Source organism: Vulpes lagopus, chromosome 1 (genome assembly GCF_018345385.1).
Source record: "Vulpes lagopus strain Blue_001 chromosome 1, ASM1834538v1, whole genome shotgun sequence".
Classification (NCBI taxonomy): domain Eukaryota; kingdom Metazoa; phylum Chordata; class Mammalia; order Carnivora; family Canidae; genus Vulpes; species Vulpes lagopus.
Genome location: NC_054824.1, coordinates 168,038,112 through 168,063,712, shown reverse-complemented (window position 1 = coordinate 168,063,712; position 25,601 = coordinate 168,038,112). Strand labels below are relative to the sequence as shown.

Below are 25,601 nucleotides of genomic sequence, written 5' to 3'. Positions count from 1 at the left end.
CATGCTCTGACTCTCTTCCTGGCCCCCACATATCCTATTCCTCTTGCCAGGAACACTTTCTCCCCATCCTGCAGATTCCTTTGCCAAGGAATGATCACCCTGAGCTGAAAAGACAGACTCATGATGATAATGATCATTATTCCATATTGCAAACGTACAACTCTCTATATTTGTTCAAAGTAATAACTATATCCCTATAACTACAATGACCAGATTTTTCAAACTAAAATTCTAAAGGGTAAGACTGAATTTTGGACAACAGAACTATCTTGGAATACCTTAGCATTATATAACTCCCATTTTATGGCAGCTGACATTTAGATCCCTGGCCTTCCCTCACTAGGGACAAGGGATTGCAGTGTGATTCCCAAAGGACAGAGGACAGCAGTTGCTGTAGGCACACATCATGAAATGGGCTTGATATTTAGTCCAGTATATTGGAGTGGGATGTTCTGCTAAAGAATAATTTTGTGGAATTTTTTTAATGCCTGCTCAGTGAAGAGATGCCAAAATTAAACCAAAACAAAATACACACACACACTTCACATACCTTAGGAGTGTAAATAATCTTTGAGGTGCCCAGAAGCAGCTCCCTCTTTTGAAGGAAGAAGAAGAGAGTCCTTTACTTGCCTTAACTTATCCTAGGACACAGCCTTATTGTCCAAGAACAAGGTGTAATCAGGCCCTTTTTTGGGGGTTAAATAGAAAACACACACACCCCACAAGGAGGAATAGAAGAAATGGTTCTGAATTGAGAATGAATGGACAAGTATACCTCGATCAACTTGAACTCAGAACTCCCGGGGCAAGTGAGGTAGGCTGGGGTGGAATTTGAGCTGAGGTGTCCTTAAAACCTCCAGTGACAGATATCCTTGGAGGAACTCATCACAAAGGCAATGAAACGATCTTCTCTCAAAGACCCTTTGAGGTATCATGTTAAGTAAAATATGTCAGAGAAAGACAAATACTGTAGGATCTCACTTACATTTGGAATCTGAAAAAGGCTAAAAATCTGTAAGTCATAGAAACAGGGATAAAATTGGTGGCTGCCAGAAGCAGGAGGTGGGGAATCGGGGGATATGGGTGAAGGTGGTCAAAAGTATAAGCTTCCAGTTATAAAATAAACAAATTCTGGGATGTAATGTACAGCATGGTGACTACGGTTAACAATACTATACTGCATATTTGAAAATCACTAAGAGAGTGAATCTTGAAAGTTCTCATCACGAGAAAAAAATTGTGATTCTACAAGGCGATGGATAACCAAACTTATTGTGGTGATCATTGTACGATATATACATACATCAAATCATTATGACACACCTTCAACTAATACAATGTTATACATCAATTATATCTCAACAAAACTGAAAAGCAAAAAAGATCCCTGAGGACTTACGAGTGGACAGGATCAATAGTTGCCAGGTATCAGCTGCCAGAATGTTTTAGACCTAGTTCACAACAGAGTGTGTTGTGGCCTGAGGGCCAGTGGAGCAGCCACAGCAGGCTGCCAGCCCAACTCTATTTTCCTGGGGGTGAAAGTCAGCGGCCTCCCCACCGTCCTCCCACAGCTCTGGTCCTCATCATAGCCTTAATTTCACACCTATTTCCAGACTCTTCTGGCAATTATGGGAAAAAAAAATGGCTCTCTGTTTGTGAACATTTTACAGGTTTACTCAAGATCATACAATGAGTAAGAGGTAGAAGTAGAAATAACAAAAGTGAGTCAGTAAGGATGGGTGGTAGGTATATTGTGCTGTCAAAAATAGGCGAGAAGAGAAGGACCCGGGAGCTCACTGGCCCATGGCAGTCAAGGACTGTTCCTTACAATGTTTTGGTGGTCTCTAGGTGTGCCTGGAGCTACTGGAAGTTACGCTATATCACATCAAGTCTGCATAAAGCCGCGGTGAGGAAAAGTGGTTTCTGGACAGAGGAACGTGACATAAAATGAAAGAGCCACATGACTAGACCTCATTATCTTAGAGCCTTTGATAACACTGGAGAGCAGAGTTGGGTTTTGAATTGACTGAAATCTTCCATAAATGGAATCTGAATGCAGGCTACATAACATCCAAAAACTCCCCAGGGAATTTCCTATTATGTACATGGAAGGGGGAATGAAGCAAGCCCCATCTGGCTAGGCGGAGAACATTCTCTGCTCAGGGAAACTTCATGGTTCTTGTGTTGAGTGCCAACTGCATGTTCCCACTAGACCCAAGGCTCTACACACAGAGCTGTAAGTGAATTGAAAAATGAGCTAGATGGAACAGGCAACGCTGGGCGATACTCTGTGTCTAGAACAGCAAAACCACAAGGCAAGATATTAATAAGGGTATCGTTTTTATAAAGTCCCTAACTAGTTAGGAGCCAAAGTTATGATCAACGTTAGTCAGAGTTGCTATAGCAAAATAGAGTGACATGATATTTTCCCATCAGCCTCCTATCAATATACAAGCTAAAATCAAGAACAGACTGACGCACATCACTTCGTGACTTCTGCTCTTTGGGACTGACATTCTCAGGGAAACCTCAGAACTCTAAAGAAAAGATAAAATGACATTAGCCTTATTAGGAAAGAGGAAAAAAGGCTCGGATAGGGAAGGTGACTCACCTCAAACGTTGCCTGGTCAAAGAGGCCTCCTCTCACCAGTCTCCTCAAAGTACTAAACTCCATTCTTCCTCATGGAGTCACTTCTAGTTACTCTGCGACACATTAACTTTGAGAACTATCAAGCTACCTTGTGATTTTGTGTTTGTGTTGTCCCTTGTCTCTGTTTGAATATAGACCCCTGAGCAAGGAACTTTGCATGGTTCATTACTCTGTTCCTAATACCTAACGAGGCTGGCACAGAGTCAGCCCTCAATGATATCTAACTACTGCCTTTCCAGTTGCCAGAGAACAAAGAGCTTAATTATCTGTAACTGAAGACTTCGTGGATTCCAGAAAAACCAGCATTCACATGAACTCATCAAAACATCCCATATTGCAATGAAAAGTCTTTTCCGTTATAGATGTGATAGTAATTAGGTCCATACCTAGAGGCAAAGTGAAGCAACACCCCTCCAGGTGTGGCCCGAGACCAGCAACATCTGCATTACTTGGCAACTTGTTAGACAAGTAAAATGGGAGCTCCACCGGAGATCCAGTGAATTAGAATTTCTGAGGGTGGAGCCTCAAAAAACAAATCTGTGTTTAAGAAGTTCTCCCAGGGATTTTAGGTACCATAAAGCTCTGTGCAAGTTATTCAGAAATAAAGGTGAGAGAAAACATGAAGTGTCATAAGGACTCAATTTGCCAGGGACAGCTGGCCTATTCTTGCTGTCATTTTAATAAGAAACATCAAGAAAAAGGAAGAGGACGAGAATCACATGCAAAATTATATGTGTGAATGCGGCTCACAGGTGCCATCAGACAAAGCCCCACATTCTGTTTCACGGAGGCTCTCCAGACCTTACTACACAGCCCCAAGGTGACGGCGCTCCTGTGTACAAACTCCTGCTTCACCTGACTTCCCCTCCTTTCAGGGGCAGCAGTCTCTAGGAGTCATTCTAACAGGCAACCAACCAACACCCCCTGAGGCAAAGCAGCCCCACTGGGGATGTGAGGGCAGCCAGGTCCTACCATGATTGAGATGTCTGATGCAGTCGCTCAGAAGAGCGCTGAACTTCTTCTGGTCAGTGGCCTCATGGAAGCAGAAGTAGCCATGTCTGAGGAACGGCTGCCACAGGTACACTGGGAACTCCTTGGGCAAGACCACAAAAGGCTGAGCATTCTCCTTTTCACTGGGTGCTAAAGAAATATTGAAAACACAAAGACATTTTAAAACGTGTATCTTTTATTTAAAATACTTATTCCAGGCTGGGAAGGAAACTCTTTGGGGCAGGCCATGGGGCAGAAACGTGACCTGGGATGTCTTCACAGGATGGCAGGAAATGGTCATTGGGGCTCCTCTCACTTCCTCCAGCAGCTTTACCTGTCTCACTCTAGCAGGTGGCCTCACCCCCTACCTGACAGGGATAGCCAAGGCCACAGACACCATCTTTCTTAGCTTTCCTCAGATCAATGGTCTGCAAACAGAGTCTGGGTGTCCCCCACTGGTCCTCTTCAGGCTCACCTGTCCCTATGCAAGCAATCACCCTCCGATCCTCACAGGACCCCATTCCACCAGGCTGCTCTCTGCCCTGCCCTCTCCAACTCCTCCCTGTTGCTGCCAAACTAACACTTGCTTCTTTCTGCTGCAACCCTCATTTTCACCTCAGTTTGGTTCCTGCCCCACCAGTCGCAAAACCCCATGGCTGAGGTCACTGATGTTGTCCTAACTGCCAACCTGTGGCTTCTTCTTCATTACCTCAGCCTTTTTTTTTCTCATTATCTAAGACTTTTAAACTGATCTGAAACATCTTTTGCTGCTAACTACCCCTTCTTTTGAAAATATTCTCTCCCCTTGACTTGCGGATGACCTCTCTTCTGATGTCCTTTGTGCTTTTATTTTATTTTTTAATATTTTATTTATTTATTCATGAGAGACACAGAGACAGAGAGAGGCAGAGACACAAGCAGAGAGAAAGCAGGCTCCATGCAAGGAGCCCGATGTGGGACTCGATCCCGGGACTACATGATCACGCCCTAACCTGAAGGCAGGCACCCAACCACTGAGCCACCCAGGCATCCCTCCTTTGTGTTTTTTAAAAATTGTTTCTAAAAAAAAAAAAAAAAAATTGTTTCTTCTTGGTCAGCTTTATTGGTTCCTCTGCCCCTTCTCTCCATCACCCTGTGAAGTATTGGTGTTTGCCCTGTTCTGTCCTGGTTTCACTCCATTTTTACTAGTCTCTCCTCTTCTTTGGTGCGGTCATCCATTCTGGTATGGAATGTTGTTTTTGCAGGTCTTGTTACTTTTTCCTCTATTGTTTCCATCATGCTTCTGCCTGGAAGATGCTCATTCATCCTTCAAAAGTCAATTCAAAAGCTGCTCCTATGGGGCACCTGGGTGGCTCAGTGGTTGAGCCTCAGCCTTTGGCTCAGGGCGTTATCCCAGGGTCCTGGGATCGAGTCCCATTATCAGGCTCCCCATGGGGAGCCTGCTTCTCCCTCTGCCTGTGTCTCTGCCTCTCTCTGTGTCTCTCATGAATAAATAAATAAAATCCTTAAAAAAAAAAAGCTGCTCCTCTAGGATGCCTTTTGTTGGCACCTCCTCATGCCACGAGAGACAGAGTTGGGTGCTCCTTACTTTGTTCTCCCTAAATATTGTAAAGATCTGTTTTCATGTCTGGCACTTAAGCTCAGGGTAGGCACAGAGTGAGATGAGCTCCCTTACTGCTTCTCCCAGTTCTCCTTCCCAGGAAGCAGTACCACTGCCCTGGAGCTCTAAAAGGATGGAAACTGCACCTTATATGTCTTTGTTTGCTCAGCCTTTAGCACAGAGAGTGGATATTCAACTACAATTTGTTTGAATAAATGTGCTATATTGCCCTAGGAAATTTTAAAAGCTTTAAACAATGGACTTTTACCACTGACCTCAAAATTAATTCTAAGAAACTCCTGTTAAACCATGCTAAACTATTCAGATTCCTACCTAAAGTGTATTCCCTTCCATGCATTACTCTCGGTTAAATGACCCCCAGTTTATTATTAGGTCTGTGCTCTCTGTCTACATAAAATAGGCACCAGTCTCAAGGAAGGGAAGAACAAAAGTACTCTCTAAGGCCACTGAGAACACTAGGCGTACCCAACAATGGCTCAGAGCCACCCGGGAGACTCCAGATCAGTCTTGCTACTGGCAAATTAATCAATCAAGACTGGATAGATGGGATGCCTGGGTGACTTAGCGGTTGAGCCTCTGCCTTTGGCTTAGGGCGTGATTCCCGGGGTCCCGGGATAGTCTTACATCGCGCTCCCTGCATGGAGCCTGCTTCTCCCTCTGACTGTGTCTCTGCCTCTCTTTCTCTGTGTCTCTCATGAATCAGTCAATCAATCAATCAATCAATCTTTAAAAAAAAAAGGATAAATAAATAGATTTCTTGGGCATATATGGGGACCGTGTTTCAATGTCCTGAAATCTGAAGATAACAAAGTAGAATGTACTAGAAGCACAAACTTTGGTGCACCAGGACCTCATAAACTACCTGGTACATAATATGAGAATGAGTCAATGTATACATGAACAAACAAATGAATGATCAAATTTGGTAGCACAGACTTCTAGTCGTGACACATTATCTGATGAGAGAGCTCAAGGCAAGTTGAGGACAAAGCACAAGCTGACACCTTGCAAATTGCCCTCGCTCCCCCCACATCCAGGTGGGCTGTGTGTGACATTCCTCAGGCACTCTTGGCTGCCCTAAAACTAAGGGAAGGGAAAAACATGGTAAACTGACGGAGGTGACAGTCCTGCATGACAGGAGTCTCCATCAGTTTACTGATGTCTGAGTGATTTCCCAGGAAAAAGCATTCTTAATCAATAGCCTAACTTCCAGAGACCCATAACTCAATTTCCTGGAGCTCTAATATCACCCTCTCTTCCACAAGTGATGTGGGAAACTGAGACAGAAGGGAAAGTAAAAAAAAAAATAAATTTCTTTATGACCTGCAGCCCATTGACAAGGACCTGAGATAGGTAGAGTAGAAGGAAGCTCCGAACTGTCTTAATGTTAATGCCTTACTAGAAGAAAAAACCACTTTAGCTTGACAATAGCCAGGCCTCCAGTATCCGGAAGTCTTCTTTAGCATATGAAAGTCCTTTTGGACATCCCCCCTTACCTCCCCTAACCCCATTGCATATAATCAGCCACTCCTCACAACCCTGGGGCAGCTCTTTCTGCCCACAGATCCTGTCCTGTTCTTTACTGAAATCACTTTTTTGACCACAGATGCCTCAAGAATTCTCTCTTGGCCGTCGGTTCCAGACCACACCAATACGTGTCATTATCTATTTTTCCCCTTCTTTCTTAGTTATAAAAATCCTTAATTTTCAGTTGAGCAAGTGACCATGTCAGATAAAGATTACATTTGCAGCTTCCGTTGTAGCTTGGTGTGTCACAGCCACTAGAAACCAGAGTGACAGTGAAACTTCCTGAAGTGTTCTTAAAGAGAAGGAATGCCTCAGGATTCCTGGGTGGCTCTGCAGTTGAATGTCTGCCTTTGGCTCAGGGCTCCCTGAGGGGAGCCTGCTTCTCCCTCTGCCTATATCTCTGCGTCTCTCATGAATAAATAAATAAAATTTAAAAAAAAAGGGGGGGGGGAATGTCTCCACCTCGTTCCCTTTTCTCCTTCCTGCTATCTGGAATAAGAAAACCATGACTGACCTCCAACAGCCCCCCGTACGTAGACTATCAATAAGGACCACAACCTAGAGATAAAGGGAGAGAAAGCTAAAAGAGTCCCTGATATTTATGGAACTGTCATACCAGCCCTGGACTTGTAAAATCCAAAATATTTTCAGCAAAATAATAAAGTCTTGTGTATTTGACTCTTTTGTTGTTTGCAGCAAACTAGATTCTAACAAAATGTCAAGTAAGTGAATCACTTTCGCAAAATGCGAAGGCATTATTGCTACACCATCTTAGAATACTGTGTGAAGAAGACATATTTATTTATAACCTCTAGTGCTTTTTTTCAAGTGAGGTTAATGCCTCCCATCTTCATTTGCCTTTATTCTTTCCCCTTGAATTAGTATCACACAGCAAGTGTTCCAGATCAACACGGTTTTATGAAACAATTCCTTGTCCTTTCCTATATGTCATGGTTTTGTACAAACAACTCAAAAGCAACACTGACCCTTTGCATTTAAAAGCTTCAGCAAGCCCCATAAAATTGGCTCTTCTTAGCCTCTAGTTATCTCTCATTTAATATTTTACAACAATTTTCCAGATGCCATTAATCTGCATTTTTTCTGAGTTGAGTTACAAAGATATCACAAGTGATCTACTGTAGAATATTCTATTTTTATTTTTTATTTTTGAATATCCTATTTTTAAAACTCAGAGAGCCACACCATAGAATAAAGAAAAGTCATTGAAATATCCCAATTAGAAGCCTTGGGTCAGATGGCATTAGTCACACAGGCCTTGTGTTTTTTATTCCTACTCATTCCTTCTGATATGATTTCACCAATAAACCAATAAATGTATTGTCTATTCTGACTGATTTCATTGAAAGGTTCTAACTGGACAGATTCTGAAGAGTCATCAAGTTGGCATTCCCATTTCTAGCAGCAGCTCCAGAGCCAAGATGACATACAAGTAGATGTTGAAAGAAAATATAATAATATGTATAGTGCACATAAAGTGTTGTTTTAGCTTGAATTACTTAGTAATAGTGTGTTAATCTAGGTTTATGGTCCACATACTAATCCTATTAAAAACACTATGCTAAGCATTCTACACAAAAATAACAATTGGTAAAATGATTATATTTTTCTCCATAAATTCTAATGATATGATTATGCCCATTAATAAGAACCAGGGCTCTCTTCAAGAAACCAAGTAATTACTGTGCAGTATGATTTACAAAAAGCCAGATGGAGTTATTATCCACAGTTCATGAATCTTTATGAAATGCGCTATTTGGTCTCTATATTATCCATCACTTTCTCTACATGGAAAAAGTGAAATATGTGAGAATCCAAGTGTGTTTCAGCTGGAAACATCCTTCTAGATTTTTAAGTTCAAGAGCCTAGAGTCAGAAAATCAGAAACCAGAGAGGTTCAGCAATGGCTGGGGAAAAGTGTCACAGAACTAGATAGAAATCCAGCCTCTAAATTTAAAGTTCAGTGCTCTTTCCATGATGTAATTTTGCCTTGAGAAAGAATGCACAGCGACTCACCAAGAGGGTCTGGAAAAAACCGATCAGATAACAAATTATATTCATTTTCTGAAGTTAACACCTTGCCACCAGCTGGGAGAATTCGACTTTTAGGAGCCACTCCTCTCTGATAGGCCTGGGGAGAAAAAAAAGCATGAATAAGTGATTTCTTTTCCCCATTTGGGTTTTTGGGAAATACCAGGAATATCAGAAATAGATACGAGCACATACACTCAGAGATAGCAATTCCTACACTATGTCTCTAGGTAAGAGCCACATAGTTAAAAATATGTTTTGCATACCTGTAACTCATAAGGTATTGCTTTAGTGACGGTCACAACATGGTAAATCAGAGTCCTTAATCTCAGGATATTCACTCCAGATGTGTTTCTCAAGTGGGGGAAACATAATCTCTGAAACTTCTCGAAATCCTGTACCACACTTACCATTTCAGATGCTAGCACCTGAATCATTCTTATGACCACAAGGGTGATGATACATACAGACACTTAACTGAACAAAATGCTTGGGGACAGATGACTAATCACATGTAGGACCTGTAAGTGCAATTATGGTTGCCATGGATTTTCACCAAAAGCATAAAAATGTTGCCATGATAAGACATGCCACCACGTTAAGATGGTTTTGCAGTACCATGATCAGGGATGGAAATGCAACATCATGGCATCAGAACAAATTCTGGCCAGCAGACAAAAAGCTCTGCTGTTTGGGAAACGTTAAAGAGGTGCAGAGAACTGCTAAATGCTCACAAGCAGTTCAACTCACGAGGACAACCAGATAAGGTAAAATTTAAGTATGTGCATCTGATAGGAGGGTTTAAGTCAAGGCAAAATTTTGAGAATAGCAGCCTAAATGCAAGTTGAGAATTGAAACCAGAAAACTGTATAACCCAAAATCTAGAGTGTGCTCTTGGGGAAAACTAAAATAATGTTGATCAAGGCACAGAATCAGAATAACAGTAACACATTCTCCATCAATAAAATGGCATGTGAAGAATCCCAAACAAAACAAATTCTTACATATCTAAGAAGGTTGTTTTCCATTTGTAAGAAGTACATCAGGGACTTAGGCACTTCCTTAGAGAAGAATCTAAAGTTGTGACTTTGAGAAAGTCTAGGAGCAGATCAGCTCAGACTGGTTTAAGACTGAATTGTGTTATTTGTTCTAACAGGCCCCAATCTGGGTTTTATAAACATTATGTTATTTAATCCTCAAAACAGCACTATGAATTAGTTATTATCTCTATTTTATAAATGAGAAAAGTGAAGCTCTCAAAGAATTTGCCAATGGCCCAGTGGTGAGTTGGTGACAAATTCCCGGATTCATACCCAGGTCTGTCCAGAAAATGGACAGGAAGTAAGGCGTGATTATTAAAGAAGGAAGCTTCATTTTTTCCTGCTTAAGTACCTGCCAAAACTGGACTCTCAATGAAGTAACGGGCAATTTATAGTACTTAATATATAACTCTTTTATAACTCAAAAAAATGCCCTTCCATACATTAAAAAAAACAGGATATTATTATAACTTTGAGGAATTATGGCAAACTGCATGGGCATTTTTTAAAATTTCCAAGTTTTTAACTGACTGAGGAGTCTCTGAGGTGCCCCACCAGGCATCCCTGTAAAATTTCCAAGTTAAAAAAAATATATATGCTATTACCAAATTCACTACCCATAACTTAACAAACTGAACAAGTTTATTCAAAAACAATGAGCAAAGCCAAGAAAGCAATACAGTCCATAAATTGGAAGTTGAAAGAGCAAGCTTGAAAAACTGAAAATTAGAAGGAAAAAACACCAAAATCACCAAATATGGTGAAAACCTTAATAAATCCAAAAGCAAGCTCTATGAGTGTTTCCTTCCAATTAGTTAGTAGTTAGTAATAATCATACTGCCATGGCTCTACATTAAGCTCTTGCTAGTGTTGGCCATATGCTAAGTGCTTCAATATTCATATTCATATAGTCATTTGTTTAATCCTTACAACAACCTTGTCATGAAGAGATGGATCATGCTCACCATTTTACAGATGAGAAAATTGAGGCTCAGGGATATTTATAACCTATGCAAGGACACATATCTAACTGCTGGCAAAGATGTGATTCAAAGCACATTATATAAACCATCATGCTCTACTGCCTCTTCCCAAGCTTCCCTAAAAGAACTTTGTAATGTGCCATACAAAATATGAAGTGATTTATTTTATTTTTAAAGATTTATTTATTTGAGAGAGAGAGCATGAGTGGGAGGAGGAGCAGAGGGAGAGGGAGAAGCCAACTCTGACTCCCTGCTGAGCAGGGAGCCTGACCTGGGGCTCGAATCCAGGACCTTGGGATCATGACCTGACTATAACCCACTGAGCCACCCAGGCGCCCGTGAGGTGATTTATTATTATTGACATTATGGTATGTAGTGCAATGATACTTTGCTTTTGAGAGCAAATCAAGTATTCAATAAAGTCCTAATATAAAAAAAATAAAGTCCTAATATAGATAAGCAGAGAAGATATTAGCGTCATGAATGTTGAAAAGAATGAGACTACCTAAAAGAGCGCTTGACCATTGCCTGTAGCCTGTGGAGTAAGTTAAACTCTATTTTATTTCTATTTCCCATTAGAAATGGAAAGGAAACACATGGACCTGTCAGTCTGAGGTCTCTTCTTAAAGGTTTAGCATCAGAGGTATTACCCAAAGTATCCACGGAGGTTGTCCTGACTACTCTTAAACTTGCCGCCAGGAAGGCAGAGTTTTAAACCTATCACTACCTTTCATTGATAAAGAGTAACCATTTACTCCAAAAGGAGCTTGAGGATTTATGTAGGCTAACCATGTGGACAGTGTGAGATCTGGAAGGAACCAGTGGGATCATTCAGCCTGACTCTCCAGTAGAACTGAGTGAGGCTCAACCTAAACTTACGTTTTCCCATTTCACTGCCAAGTGTTTTTTCTTCTAGACCAAATGATCTCCCCACGTGTGGAAAGAAACAGGAACCAACAAAAACTGAAGTCCTCCCAGGTGCTAGGCACTTTTCACATGACCTCATTATCTCCACGGTTTACAGACATACTCTATTAGACAGTCATCTAGTTATTTTTTTAAAGCTTTCAGTTTTCTTTTTTAAATATATATATTTTTTTAAGATTTTATTTATTATTCACAAGAGACAGAGAGAGAGAGAGAGAGAGGCAGAGACATAGGCAAGGGAAAAGCAGGCTCCCCACAGGGAGCCCGATGTGATACCTGATTCCAGATTTCAGGATCAAGCCCTGAGCCAAAGGCAGACACTCAACCACTGAGCCACCCAGGCATCCCAGTCATCTAGTTATTTTACAGAAAACTAATATGATAACCAGAAAAAAAAGAAGTTAAATGAAAAAAGTCCAGAAGTACAAGTGGAGTAAAGTACTGAAATGTCTGGATTCCTAGGAACCTGTGCAAATGCAGTCATAGTCTTATGAAGTAACTCAGCTCTGTGTCGCATAGGAGGCTTACCAGTAGGAAGACGTGGAGACGTTGAGCAGAGAAGGAGAGATATCAGGGCAGTGACTGGCAAAGACCTTGAGGCTGAATGATCCTAGGAAAGGCTCCAGCACTGGTCACTCAGTGTAATGTATTTTCACACTTACTTCCAATTACTCGTGCAAAGTCTGTCTTGCCCACTAGACTGAAAGCATCTGTTTCACTAGCAGTTAAAGGCTCAGAACCTTCCATAACACTTGGCGTATGATAGGCATTCAGTAAACATGTTAACTGACATGAGTAGCTGCATGAGTGAGTGCTTACTGAAGGAATCCTTCTTAAAGGAGAGGGCATTTTCATCAACCAAGCCAATGGTGAAGAAGATCGCAAGAACCAGTCCAAACAAGGAAATATCTTACCTCTTTGTTCTCATAGCTCTCCACAGCAAAATCATTCTTAACCACAATGTACCGCTCCTTCCATTTCTTTATGTCTTCAGCAAACTGTGATAGCTCTGCTTCATACAAAACAGTTCCAGGCTCCAGTGGCGGCTGTAAAGAAGGTGAACAGAATTAATTATTACAACAAAAGATGACATAGCACACTACCACTAAATCTATCCATGGGAGTTCAAGGAATGTTTTAGGAAACTATCTTGGGCTGAGATCCTGGGAAAAATGTTGTTTCCCCTGTCTTCCTCCACACTTCCCCTTCCTCTTCCCTCTCAACAAATGCAAACACTTGTCTTATTGACATGTTCGTGACTTCCCTTTCCACCCATTATGCTACAAGAAGAGAAGCAGTAGAAGGGATTATAGTAATAAGGCTGCGCCTCCTATGCATACATGTCACTTATGATCCTTGATAAACACTGGAAGAGGTGAATTGTGGCTATAGACCCCAACACCTTGAATATGCCCGAAAACAGATATGCTTGAAAAATCAACAGGCTGCTCCCTTATCCACCATACTTTCAGGTATAGCCTCAAGCATCAGTGTTCAATGGTCTCCCCAGATCCTAGTCCCTGGGGACCCAGACTGTAAACACTTACTCCATTCCTGTGTTCCTTAAGGAGACCATGTTCGCTTTCTGGTTGAAGAACAAGCAGGCAAGTCAATGAACTTCACTTCTACCTTTCTACTTAAATAAAATTCTGAGGACTCCTCGTTCACCCTGATGACATATGTGCTATAGGGAAGTCTCTGTTAGATTCTCAGGTTTCCCTTTGAGCTAACCGTGCAAGGAATAATTCCCCTTCTGCCTCATGGTAAAATCTCCATATTATCTTAAAACACAGGAATGGGCCTCCTGTCTTTCACAGGTCAGTGAATTTACATCTATTTTTCCTTTATTAAAATAATCAAAGTTCTTTTGGAAATGTATTCCTCCACTTTCAAGCAAAATTTACATGAACCATACGGAGAAGGCAGATATGCTAATCTTTTTAAGAATTGGCTAAGGGATGAACTAAATTGCCTTCTGAATTTATTCTGTCCCGAAAATTAAAGAGGCAGTTTCCTATCTTGCCTCATTAACAGGTAAGAGAGGATCTCACTCTTCTCTTTAAATGAGATTGAAACTATATATAGGCTGAACTTTATAGTTTTATGTGTGGCAATTTTTTTTTTTAAACTGGGTCACTCAAACCAACTGATACACTTGTTCAAAATGTGGCCTTACCCTAGACTTACTGTCCCAGAATCTCTGAGGGTGGGGGCCAAACTTTGCGTTTTTAACAAGCTCCCTATATTGTGAGAATCAGTTTTATGGGAATGACACTCAGTTATCCCTACACACCCAGGCTGCTAAATCTATTGGTCAACTTAACCTCTGAGCAATATCTGACCCATTTATCACTCCCTCCTTCTAGTAAGCCCTTCTTTATTGCCTTCTGGCACATTCCTGTTTCCTGATTTTCTCCTCCTGCAAAGCTATTTCTTGAGTCGATCCATTTCACTGAATGCTTCTTCTTTTCCTGGTCTCCAAATGTCAACTAACTACGTCTCCAATATTTCCACAGGTGTTTGTCAAATAAGCATCTCAAACTTACATGGCAAAAAAAGGGAACTTATGATTCCCACCCACTTCTAACTCTTTCTTCTGAGTAAAAGGCAACGCCATGTACTTATTTGCTCAGGCTAAAAACCAAGAAGTCATTACTGATTTTCTCTGTGCTTCTATTATGTCCTATCTAATCCATCAGCAAGTTCCATCAGCTCTATCTCAAGTACATCTTGACTTGGACCTTTCCTTACAACTGCTATCATCACCACCTAATCCAGCTTGACTTCACCCTTCTTTTGCACTGCTACAGTGTTCTCCTCACCAGTCTCCAAGTTCCCCTCTTATCCATCATCATGGTCCATTCACTATAGAAAAGCCAGAGAGATTGCTGAAAATTGTGTTACTCTGTATTCGATATCCTCCAATAGCTTCTCTTCCCATTTATAATAAAGGCCCTTATCACGGTTTATAGCTCCTCCATGGTCTGGTCCTTTCACTCTGTAGTCATTTATCATCCCTTCTCTCTTGCTCACACTGCTCTCAGCACATAGCCTTCCTGATGTGCTTATGACTGCTTCAGGGCCTTTGCACTGATTACTCCACATCCCACAGATATTCACACAGCTTACTCTTATTTCAGTTCCAGTTTCTGCTTGAATTTCATCTTCACAGAGGGCTTCCCTGATCATTTGCTCTAAAGTAAGTCTCTTGCTTTATTTTATTTTGAACACTTATTATGACCTGATATTGCCTGATGTTCATTTATTTGTTTACTGTCTGTCTTTTACTTTTGAATATATACAGGAAAGCAGGGAATTTGTCTTGATCCCCAAATCTTGGAACAGGGCATGACACCTAGTAGGTGTCAATAAATATTTGTTGAGGTGGTAGGTAATTATTATCATGGAGCAAAGAAGAAAGAATAAGTTTGGGGGATTAGAAGAGAAAATCATATTTATCAATGATCAAAACAAAAATGCCCATAATATGAGGCACTAAAATTATGACTTTTTTAAAGTTGAACATCACTATTTGACTAGCAAGTTAAATTTTCTGATATTAAAGCAGGAAAAACAAAAAAAAATTCAACCATACTAGTTTTCTTTTTATATGGATTACACCATCAACAAGAAACCATGCATTCTAACTTCTAAGCAAATAGAGTTTTTTGAACATAGAAATGATTTGAGAACAGATTATTTTTAACTGCCATTCAGATTACTGTTAATTCCAGAAATATGATGAGTTATAAAGCATTCTTCAGTGGGAAAAATCATCAACCAAATGTTCATGGGTTACCTTGGTCTTCAAAAATTGTGATGTTAAATCTCTTTGCTGTTCTACTTCACTGCGTACATGATTGCAGAAAGCAACAGCATACTGGCGACTATAAAAGGGACTGAAGTTTTTGATAGTAGCCTCAGTTTTCCCTAGAAAAATAAAAATCAGAAATTAGAAATGGAACATCTCTTACGGAATAGACACATATCTACTCCTCTAATACCGCTGTTTCCCAGGGATTTGTTATTAGTTCACATTCTCTGAGAACTTTCTAACATGCCATACGTGCCTTTATCTCTCCCTCCCCTCTGACATCACCCTGAGAAACTCTGCTGTCCCTAAGGACCATCCATCCAGTAATTGATAGAAGTTTTTTTCATCTTATACCAACAACCCATTGCCATGGCCATAAACTCAGCCATCCTTCTAAATCCTTCTACAACTACCATTCTACCTTAGGCAGTTCTCTACTTTAGCTTGCTCTTCATTCCCCTCTACCTCCAGTCATCCAGCTCTTACCCAATAATCCCAGGGTCCACCATTTCAACTCTGCACACACATCATTCCATTTTTCTTCAGATCCCTGAGGCTCTATCTCATCTTGCTGACCCATGGCCCTGGATAAAACCAACAAACTGTTTTTTCTAGGTCTGCCCCTTATGTTTCTGGCTTAAATTTTTTCTGTGACTCAAAGTCTTTTATAATCATTATGAGGCAGAGGAAAAAGCTTGAGTTTAAGAGTCTAGCGACCTGAGCTGTGGTCCCAATTCCAGGGAGACAGAAATCAGCTGGATGACCTGAGTCAAGTCCCTCATTCTCTTTGGGCTCCAGTGTCTCTAACTCTAAAGGAAGGTACTCACTAGTCCATGCTTTTCTTGTAAACTACATGACATAGAAGCAAAACCATGAGTATGGCTGCCTTACAATAGTGACCAGCAAATGCATTATGATCTCACAGCACCAGCAGAAAATAAAGCTTGATCAATCATGGCGGGGAAGGGGAGAGTTTGAAGACTCAAGATGGAAGAAGAGGGACAGTCAAGGACTAGGAATATTCTTGAGCTCTTCCAACCTGTGCTTAGCTTTAGAGAGTAGGGAAGTTGCAAAGGAGGGAAATGAGATAAAGAAATTGAGAAGGGGAAAAGGAATATTCTGAGATGGATTAGAAATCCTTACAATCTTCCAAGGACTTGCTACAAAGTAGAGAAATAAACACAGGTTCCACTGACTGTGCTTATAAGCTGTTAGTCCTTGGAGTAAGATATTATCTTGAGAAAAAATAAACCTGATATAACATTTCAAAATATTTTTAAATACTTTCATGTGAACTTGGCATAATTTTTGTTTTCAAATTTGATAACAGTCACAGAGAAATATTAAAATATACTGGCAAGATTTGTTTACAGCTACCATGCATGTAAAATTTCAAAAATAAGTGAAAACTTCTAACCACATAGACTGAGATATTCAATATGAAAACCATGAATTCATAGCTGCCAATTTCTATACCTATGTAATCATAGCTCCAAACACCCATAGTGAATGAGTAATCTCTTTATATGGAGAATCCTACTTTAGCTCAGGCATTTAGATCTCTTACTATGTAAGAGGTAAAGGGGAATTCTTGCTTATTCCCTCAATAAAATGACACTTTTGGGCCATATTTATGGGCTTTAATAACTATCACTTGAAAGGTGCTTTGAGACCCATTAATAATAGGTTCTGTAGAAATGCAAATAAAAGCTGCTATAATTTGAATCAGGCATGCTTTTGCTTGCTCTCTGAGTCTATGGTATGACTATTAATCAGTATTTGCATAACACTTTAATATACTTAGGCTTTATAATTATCTAATTGGTTAATATTTTTATTAGCTTTTATTAGTGCATAAGAAATACAATTCTATTTCCTTTCCTATAATTTTCTTACATAGGAGTGAGATACCTTTAGAAATTCCCACCATAAGAATGAGTCTCACCTCGCCGAAACATATAAACAATTAACAACATTTGCCCTTTGGGACTAAGTGACCACTATTTTGTCTAGCAGAAGAGCATCCTGCTAATTTATGATATTAATTTTTGCACTCTTGCAAGCACTTGGATTTAAATGAAAGAAGGTAGATGCCATTTTATGACGAGCTCTACAAAGCTTTGAAACTTGACTTCCTGCCACATCACAAAGCCTCACTGAAGGGTGCCCTGTTTGTACTGAGGTGTTATGATGCCACCACTCCCTCCCAATGTATGAGAAAAATGCTTGTGATTTGAGTATCAACACATCTTCCACCAGGCAGCATTTATAAAAAAGGGATTATAGCATCCTTTGGTAATTAACCTAATGACTGGTTCAAAATGTGAATCAAACAGCTAACAATATCATAAGTTCTAGGCGGAAAAGAATATAAAATGATTCTCAAATGTATCTAGATTTTAGATTAAGCCTATTTAAACCTCTAAAGCTAATTATAGGAATGGCTAAGTACAGATCTTGACGTTTAGAGAAAAGCCTAGTGTTGAGGAAAATACACTGTAGTTAGGATGATGGACTCTGAAGTCAGACAGACATGGGTTTGAGTGCCATCTCTGCTTCTTACCAGCAATGGGACCTTATGCAAGTTAATTCTCATATAAAATGAAGACAAGAGGAGTAATCTCATAGCATTACTGTAGTTATTCATGAAATAATACAGTAAAATGCTCAGCATAGTAGCTGGCACATAGAAGGTGCTCAATAATCAATAGTAATTAGATCAATGATGATAATGGTGATGGGTACGCAAGCCAACTACCAGGGGAAGGTTCTCAAGCTGAACTAAGGAATCAGGGAGAAGACAAAAGCAGGTTGCCTTGTATAACTCTAACTGGGGCCATCCCCCCAGCTGCATGCATACAGAACAGCCATCCCACCACTGCAGGTTCAAAACAAAACAAAACCCACATTTTCACAGATGTTCCAGAAATGTAAGGGACGCTCAGTGCATCCCTGAATGGAAACCAACTAAATAAATCATTGGTATTCATGAACCAAATTGAAAAGCATGAAAACTGTATTACATTGAGCCAATCTCTCTCCCTGAGCCTCAATTTTCTCATGTGCAAAATGGATAAAATGCCCATTTCCACAGGTTTTGTGAGGATTAAATGAGATATTCTATAAATTAAAAAGTGCCTAGAGCAGTGCCTGACACTATTTGCTCAGTAAGTTTTGACTATTATTACTATTATTTAATATTCCACTATGAAAACATTCAAATAAGTGGATCAGCCCATGGGCACCACACAAAATATGCTCAGCCAAAAGCAGCTTATTTTTCACAGTTTCCAAGATTCATAAGTATTGAACTGCCTTTATCTACCTCCTCAACCCTTGCTGTGGTTTGTTATCACATTCTTTTTCCTAAATTGTAAAACACAGTACTAAGTTTCTCACTTAAAAAGAGGATAATCAGTAACTAGAATCAATGGAGGGCTTCTTCCACATTTTCATACACCAGCATAGTTGGCACACGCATATTTCTTCCAATCCTACTCAATTATTACAGTCTGTGCAGGGCATTATGTTGGCACAACTAGCTTGACCAAGCTGTTCATAATACCCTTCGGGCTAATCAGTACCAAAGCTGAAAGAAGACTCTTCAATGGCTCTATCTCCAACACATAGGTTCAGTTCAATTTTGAAAAGTCAGAAAAGTTATTTTCTGGCCCCTTTAAAGCCGTTCAAAGTTGTACAGCCTCAAAAACTCAGCACTGTCCCTTGATTCCTTCTCTTTCAGGCCCACATATTCAATAATCAGATCTTGGCACTTCTATTCCCACAATATTTCTTGATCCATCCACTTGGCCCCATCCCAACCAGCACACCTTCAACACAATAAAAGTCTCTTAATCTGCCCTCAGTATCACAAACAAACAAACAAACAACAGCAAAAGTACTAGCTCTCAGCTCTAAAAGAGGCACAAAAACGTCAAAGTCAGAGAGGGAAGTGGGGAATGCCAGTCTTGATCCACAGACCCTGGAAGATGATGGGAAATAAGCCAAAGCTTGGTTGATGCGGCAGAGGCAGGTTCTGGGGATCAGCCAGAGTGAGTTCAGGGCTGATGGAGCAGAACATGAGAGGCTGAGCCCAAGCTGGCTACCATGGCCCCACTCACGAGAAAGCTGGCCCAAATTAGCAAGGTCCAGATGTTAGAGGGGGGAATCATCCTTCAGAACCAAGTCTTGCCTTTAATGATCCCAAGAAGCTCTTTTGAAAACCATCAGAGGTCTACCTCATGGTTATGACAGTATGGTCCTCTGGGTCCTAGCCTGACAAGTTTCACTTGACACGTGACTACAAGATCATGTCAGCACCTTCATAAAAACCTCAACAGTTCCCCATTGGCCTAAGTAGTAACCACTTAGGCCAGCACCAAAGGCTCTGTGACCTGGCCCCAACTGTCCTGACTTTCTACCTCTCCAACCCAGAAAGAAGTTGGCTCTCCCTAGGTGGAAACAATCTCACCTTCTATTGTGTTCTCCCAAAACTGTGCTCCACTTTGTGACAGCTGTTTAAATATAACTTATCTCTCCTCCAAGGGTATACTGTATTTATGTACTCAGCAAATATTTGTTGAATGAATGAAAGAATAGCTGAGTAAATATTTAAGAGTAAAGCAAAGCACAATGCATCATAATCTTGAAACCCATGCCAATGTCCCCAGAAAGGAGAAAGGCATAGTTCTCAGCTCAAATATATATATTTTTAAGGTTTATTAATTTTTAAAATTTTTTTAGAAAGAAAGTGTGAGCAAGTGGGGGGAGAGGGAGATGGAGAGAATCTTCAAGCAGACTCCCTGCTGAGCACAGAGCCCGTGAATGAATGAGGCTCTATCTCATGACCTCATGACCCATGAGATGACCACTTGTGTCAAAATCAAGAGTCAGACACTTAACCGACTAAACCATCCAGGTGCCCCCTGATTATTTATTATTGAAAATGTACACTCTTAAAGCTTGACTCATTTGTTTTTTTTAATCAAGCTTATTAATTCCTTTTAAGATTTTAGATGAATTTTGTCCATAATATTTATGTGGGAAAATATTTACAAACAAAAGCTTTCCTTAGTTTGTTTGTTTTTCTTGACCAATGTGTAATCGTGGGAAGTATATGAAGTCTTACATGAGGTAAAACTTACATAAAATCTGAACAACCTGAAAGATTTGTATTTTTTTTATTCTAGGTGTTTCTTTATTAACCTTCCAGTTCTGTAGTAATTCAACTCAAATCTAATCCTTACCATTCATTTCCTTTCTTGAAAGATACTATTTATAGTGGATTATTCCTAGTTTTCCCATCACTTGCAGTGTCAATATAACTATAATATATCCTAAAATCTTCTCTGAAATACAGATTGTGCCCTGCTCAAACACTGTTAGGGAGAACAGAAAAACAACTCATAAGTACAGAAAGATAAAAGAAAAATCCAAACATGATTTTTGCTATATTTCCTTCTAATCTTTTAAATAATTTTTTAATAGTTTAGAATATTGTATTTTGTGGGGTTTTTTTGTGTTTTTTAAAAGATTTTATTTATTTATTTGACAGAGAGAGAGAGCATGAGCAAGGGGGAGCAGCAGGCAGAGAGATAGGGAGAAGCGGGCTCCCCTCTGAGCAAGGAGCCTCATGTGGGGGCTCTATCCCAGGACCCTGAGATCATGACCTCGCCAAAGGCAGACACTTAACAGACAGAGCCACCCAGGTACCCCGAGAATATTATATTTTGTATCTAGTTTTATTTATTTAACATTTCATCTTTGTTTTTTTCCTATGATATTACCCTCAAAATCATCTTTTCAGATACTACATTTTTATTGTTACCATGAAGAAGAAAAATACAAAAAATTTTTAAAAGATTTTATTTATTTATTCATGAGAGACACAGAGAGAGAGGCAGAGACACAGGCAGAGGGAGAAGCAGGCCCCATGCAGGGAGCCTGACGCAGGACTCAATCCCGGGTCTCCAGGATCAGGCCCTGGGTTGAAGGCGGCGCTAAACCACCGAGCTACTCGGGCTGCCCTTTTTTTTCTTTTCAAAAAATATTTTATTTACTCATTTGAAAGAGAGAGAGCAGGAGCAGAGGGGAAAGCAGAGGGAGAGGGAGAAGCAGACTCCTTGATGAGCAGGGAGCCTGATGCAGAACTCGATCCCAGAACTCCAGGATCATGACCTGAGCTGAAGGCAGATGCTTAACCAATTGAGCCACCCAGGTGCCCCCCCCCCCAATTTTTAAAAAATATTTTATTTACTTATTTGTGAATGAGAGAGCAGGGGTGGGGACCAGGATGGGGGAGGCATAGAAGAAGAGGGAGAAGCAGGTTCCTTGCTGAGTAGAGAGCCCAACACGGGGCTCAATCTCAGGGCCTCAGAATTATGAACTGACCTGAAGGCAGAAGCCTAACCAACTGAGCCACCCAGGAGACTCAAATACAAAACATTTTTTAAACAGATTTATTTTAACAAACTGGCTATTTCCTGAAAACTTGGCCAAATCCACACATGAGAAGAGGATTAACTAAGTCTTTGACACATTTTCTTAAAAACTATTGAGGTTTCTGGTGAAGATTAATTTGGGGGGATGAGAAAAGCAGCTCTAAAAAGTAAAATGTTTTATTATTTATAAAATAGGGTATAATATCCACTATTGTTTATTTTCCCCAGAGTGTCTCAAATTATAAATGTTTAAAAGTCCTGATGAATTATAACGTCAGCTTTAGTCGCATTATCACTTTGCACCTTAGGGTGGAGAAATCAGAAATCCCAATTCACAATACAAAGGTGCAAAAATCTAATTACACAGAATAATGCCCAAGGACTCTCTCTTCTAGTAAATGCCTTAGAGAATGGGGATAAATTGGATTCTCCATAATTGAACTAAATGGGGTGTGTGTGTGTGTGTGTGTGTGTGTGTGTGTGTTTAAGCACATTTATTATTGGTGCTTGAGTGATAAATTTTTGAGCAGATTCGATAGGAAAAGTAAAAAATTCTTAATCTTATCAACTCCCTGAGGCCTACCTGGCAGAAACTCTACTTTGTACTAAAAACAAGAAACATATAAACCACTTACGTTCTCTGTGATTTACTTCAGATATTAATCCAAATAAGGGAAACATACAAACACTCCCAAGAGCTTATGTTAAATATTTCAAAGTCATGCCAGGACCCTCTCCAGATTCAGAAAGCATCTGGATAGAAAACAGACAGGCTTAGGGATAAACAAAGAATGGTTTCCTCATTTCCAAAAGTCACACTCATAGAGATCCAAAACCCTGAGTTAAGCTTGCAATATACTTGTCCTTGGACCATTAAAGATCTCCAATTTTTTGCAATCCTGTTCTAAAAGCAGGTCCGGTGTCTTTAATACTGCAGTGGGTGAACAGTGTGAAAATTCATAAAGGAAAACCTAACTAACATGGAGTCAGGAGGTTCCATGGGGAGTACTAATGCCCTTACTGCTTTTCATCAATTGTAAATCCAATAGGAAGTGGACCTTGCTGGTGGACTACTTTACTATCCCAGCAGGAGAAAGTCATAATTCAACCAATGAAAAACTACTATATCTTGAACTCCCAGTTTATTCCAACAAGCTTCTTGTTTATAACAACCTTCCCAACTTCCCCTTTTGCTCTATAAAAGAGCATCCTCTCCTTTGTTCGGTGGACTTGCTTATGGCTTTGCTGTAACTTCCTTGTCCCAGATTGTAATTCTCTGCTATTCCTGAATAAACCCATCTTTTGCTGGTAGAATAACTGGCAGTTTTATTTTTAAGGTTAACAGCAGAAACAAAAGCAATGTTTTCTACAAATGACCACAGCACTGAAATAAATTAGGGTGCCCATCTGTTCTGGGTATTTAGCAGAAAATACCTCATAGGTTAATATAAGAGAAACAGAGGAGGCTACTAAGAAAGGGCGAAAACACTTCCATATTATATATTAAAGTTCCCACTGCCTTCTTTTTTTTTTTTTTTTAAGATTTTATTTATTTATTTATTCATGAGAGACAGAGAGAGAGAGAGGCACACACATAGGCAGAGGAAGAAGCAGGCTCCATGTAGGGAGCCCGACGTGAGACTCGATCCTGGAACTCCAGGATCATGCCCTGAGCTGAAGGCAGGTGCTCAATTGCTGAGCCACCCAGGGGTCCCTCCATTGCCTATTCTATGGAAAAATTAAACACCCCTGTGGTCAGCTATTCCAGAGATCAACGTTCTAGAACTGTAAGACCTTAAGTCTGCCCTCTTCTTTTTTTAGAGGAAGAAACTATAATAGTATTGTTGGAAGATATATATATGCCCATATTTTTATGCACACAGTTTTTCTTTAGCCATAATTAGATGGAAGCTAACTTTAAATTTCTTCCATTTCATTTAGAAAAAGTGCTTGGAAATTTTCAAGATGATTTTGCCATTACCTCACAGCATGCCTCCAATTTTCCCATGACACATCTGATGAGAATAAATCTTGTTTATTTTGCCATTTCTCTAAGCCGTCTAATGTCCTCAAAGGAAGCTGCAGATTGGCTGTCTTTTTCTTCATAAAAACGAGAGGGAAGTGTGTGAAAAAGAAAATTAAACCAATCTGACACAGCTACTTTTACAGAAAGCATCCATCATCAGAAGGAATCATGGTTGCCCATTAGACAACTTTTTTTGGTTTTGAAGAAAATAACTAAAATTCAGGAACAAATAATGAGATTTCCTTAGCTGTTTCTGAGTCTAATTATAGTTATTAAAATTTTCTGCATACATTTTTATCAGAGGCTTCTCAGATTATTCCAGAATCTTGAAAATCTTCTTGGCCTTCAGATTGCAGCCATGTAAATGAACCCAACATGTACATTAAAAGAAATCAGGCTAGACTTACAATAAACCAGGCAACAAGTCTAGGAATTTTGCTAAATGATTTCCCTTCCAACACAAAAGGTTCTGGTGTCTCTTTCAGGTTTCTCTTTTATTTTCCTAATGATACTCCTTCTTTTTTCTTCATTCCACTTTTCTTTACCCCACGCAGAAGTATATTTGTTTGAAATGCTTTCTGTTACAGTTTCTACTTCTCTCTCAAGAATCTATGCCATTAGTGCATCTTTAGAGAACTTTGTTTGGGGCTCAGATATGCTTTGTTTTGTTAGTCTGAGGATATGGGTAACTGTAAGTAGGAGTGACTTGGCCAGGAAAATGAAAGACGATAATGCCAGGCTGGGGAGGGTCCAGGGAGAACTTCATAAACTAGTCAACATTTCTGTAGGCCAGCTAACTTTTTGAAATTATTTACAAGGCAGATAAAGTACTCATTAGTGAAAATTATTTTAGCATGCTCTAACTTATCCTTACAAGAATTTAAGAACTGCCAAAATGGTTCTAATTCCTGTCCACTTGAGTCGGTCAGGCACTGTGTTCTCTGAACACAGTTTTCTTGATAACAACCCAAATATATCCAATAAAAAAGTCGGATCTAGCACAGTCTAAAATACATCTCATCACATAGTCCAATTTTACTTTTTTTGATCATCTAATCATTGCCAGTCAGAATAGTTAATCACTAAATTAAAATACTCTTGAGTAATGTACATTAATAAAAAATTATCCAAAGCTATTATACGTGATGCTTTAAAAAAGGAGACAGAGAAAGACCCACTAAATCTTCTAATAAACTATTTAGATAGTATCAAGTTCTATGGAACCCCCATATTTTTTCTATGGAAAGTGCTCATGGATAAAGTAAGTTCACACATAAGTTTGGCTTTGTTTGGAGTCCGAGTCTCAAGGTGAGATTTGTTTACCCTAGACTAGTCATCATATGCACCAAGGAAATTAAATATGAAGGAGAGCTGTAAATAACTGGGATTCCCTTCCACAATAACACTCAGAAAGCAGCTTGAGTTCCTCTGGATGGTATAGTACAGACATGCCAATGCTAGTCACCTTGCAACATCCATAGACTGATGAAAAGATCAACATCACAGACCTCTAGAATTGGATGGGATCACAATAA

At 39.8% G+C, this 25,601-nt stretch overlaps 1 protein-coding gene across 3 annotated transcripts in view; it reads right to left on the bottom strand.

The window, feature by feature from the left end:
- The window catches only part of NIBAN1 (niban apoptosis regulator 1), a 213,424-nt gene that overhangs the window by 71,727 nt on the left and 116,096 nt on the right, over window positions 1-25,601 (bottom strand). For all 3 annotated transcript variants that reach the window (XM_041755283.1, XM_041755291.1, XM_041755279.1), the window contains exons 2-5: window positions 15,586-15,716; window positions 12,701-12,832; window positions 8,822-8,936; window positions 3,623-3,790 (exon numbers count right to left, since the gene is read on the bottom strand). In XM_041755283.1, coding sequence (XP_041611217.1) covers window positions 3,623-3,790; window positions 8,822-8,936; window positions 12,701-12,832; window positions 15,586-15,716 — 546 coding nt within the window. The remainder of the gene's footprint in view (window positions 1-3,622; window positions 3,791-8,821; window positions 8,937-12,700; window positions 12,833-15,585; window positions 15,717-25,601) is intronic.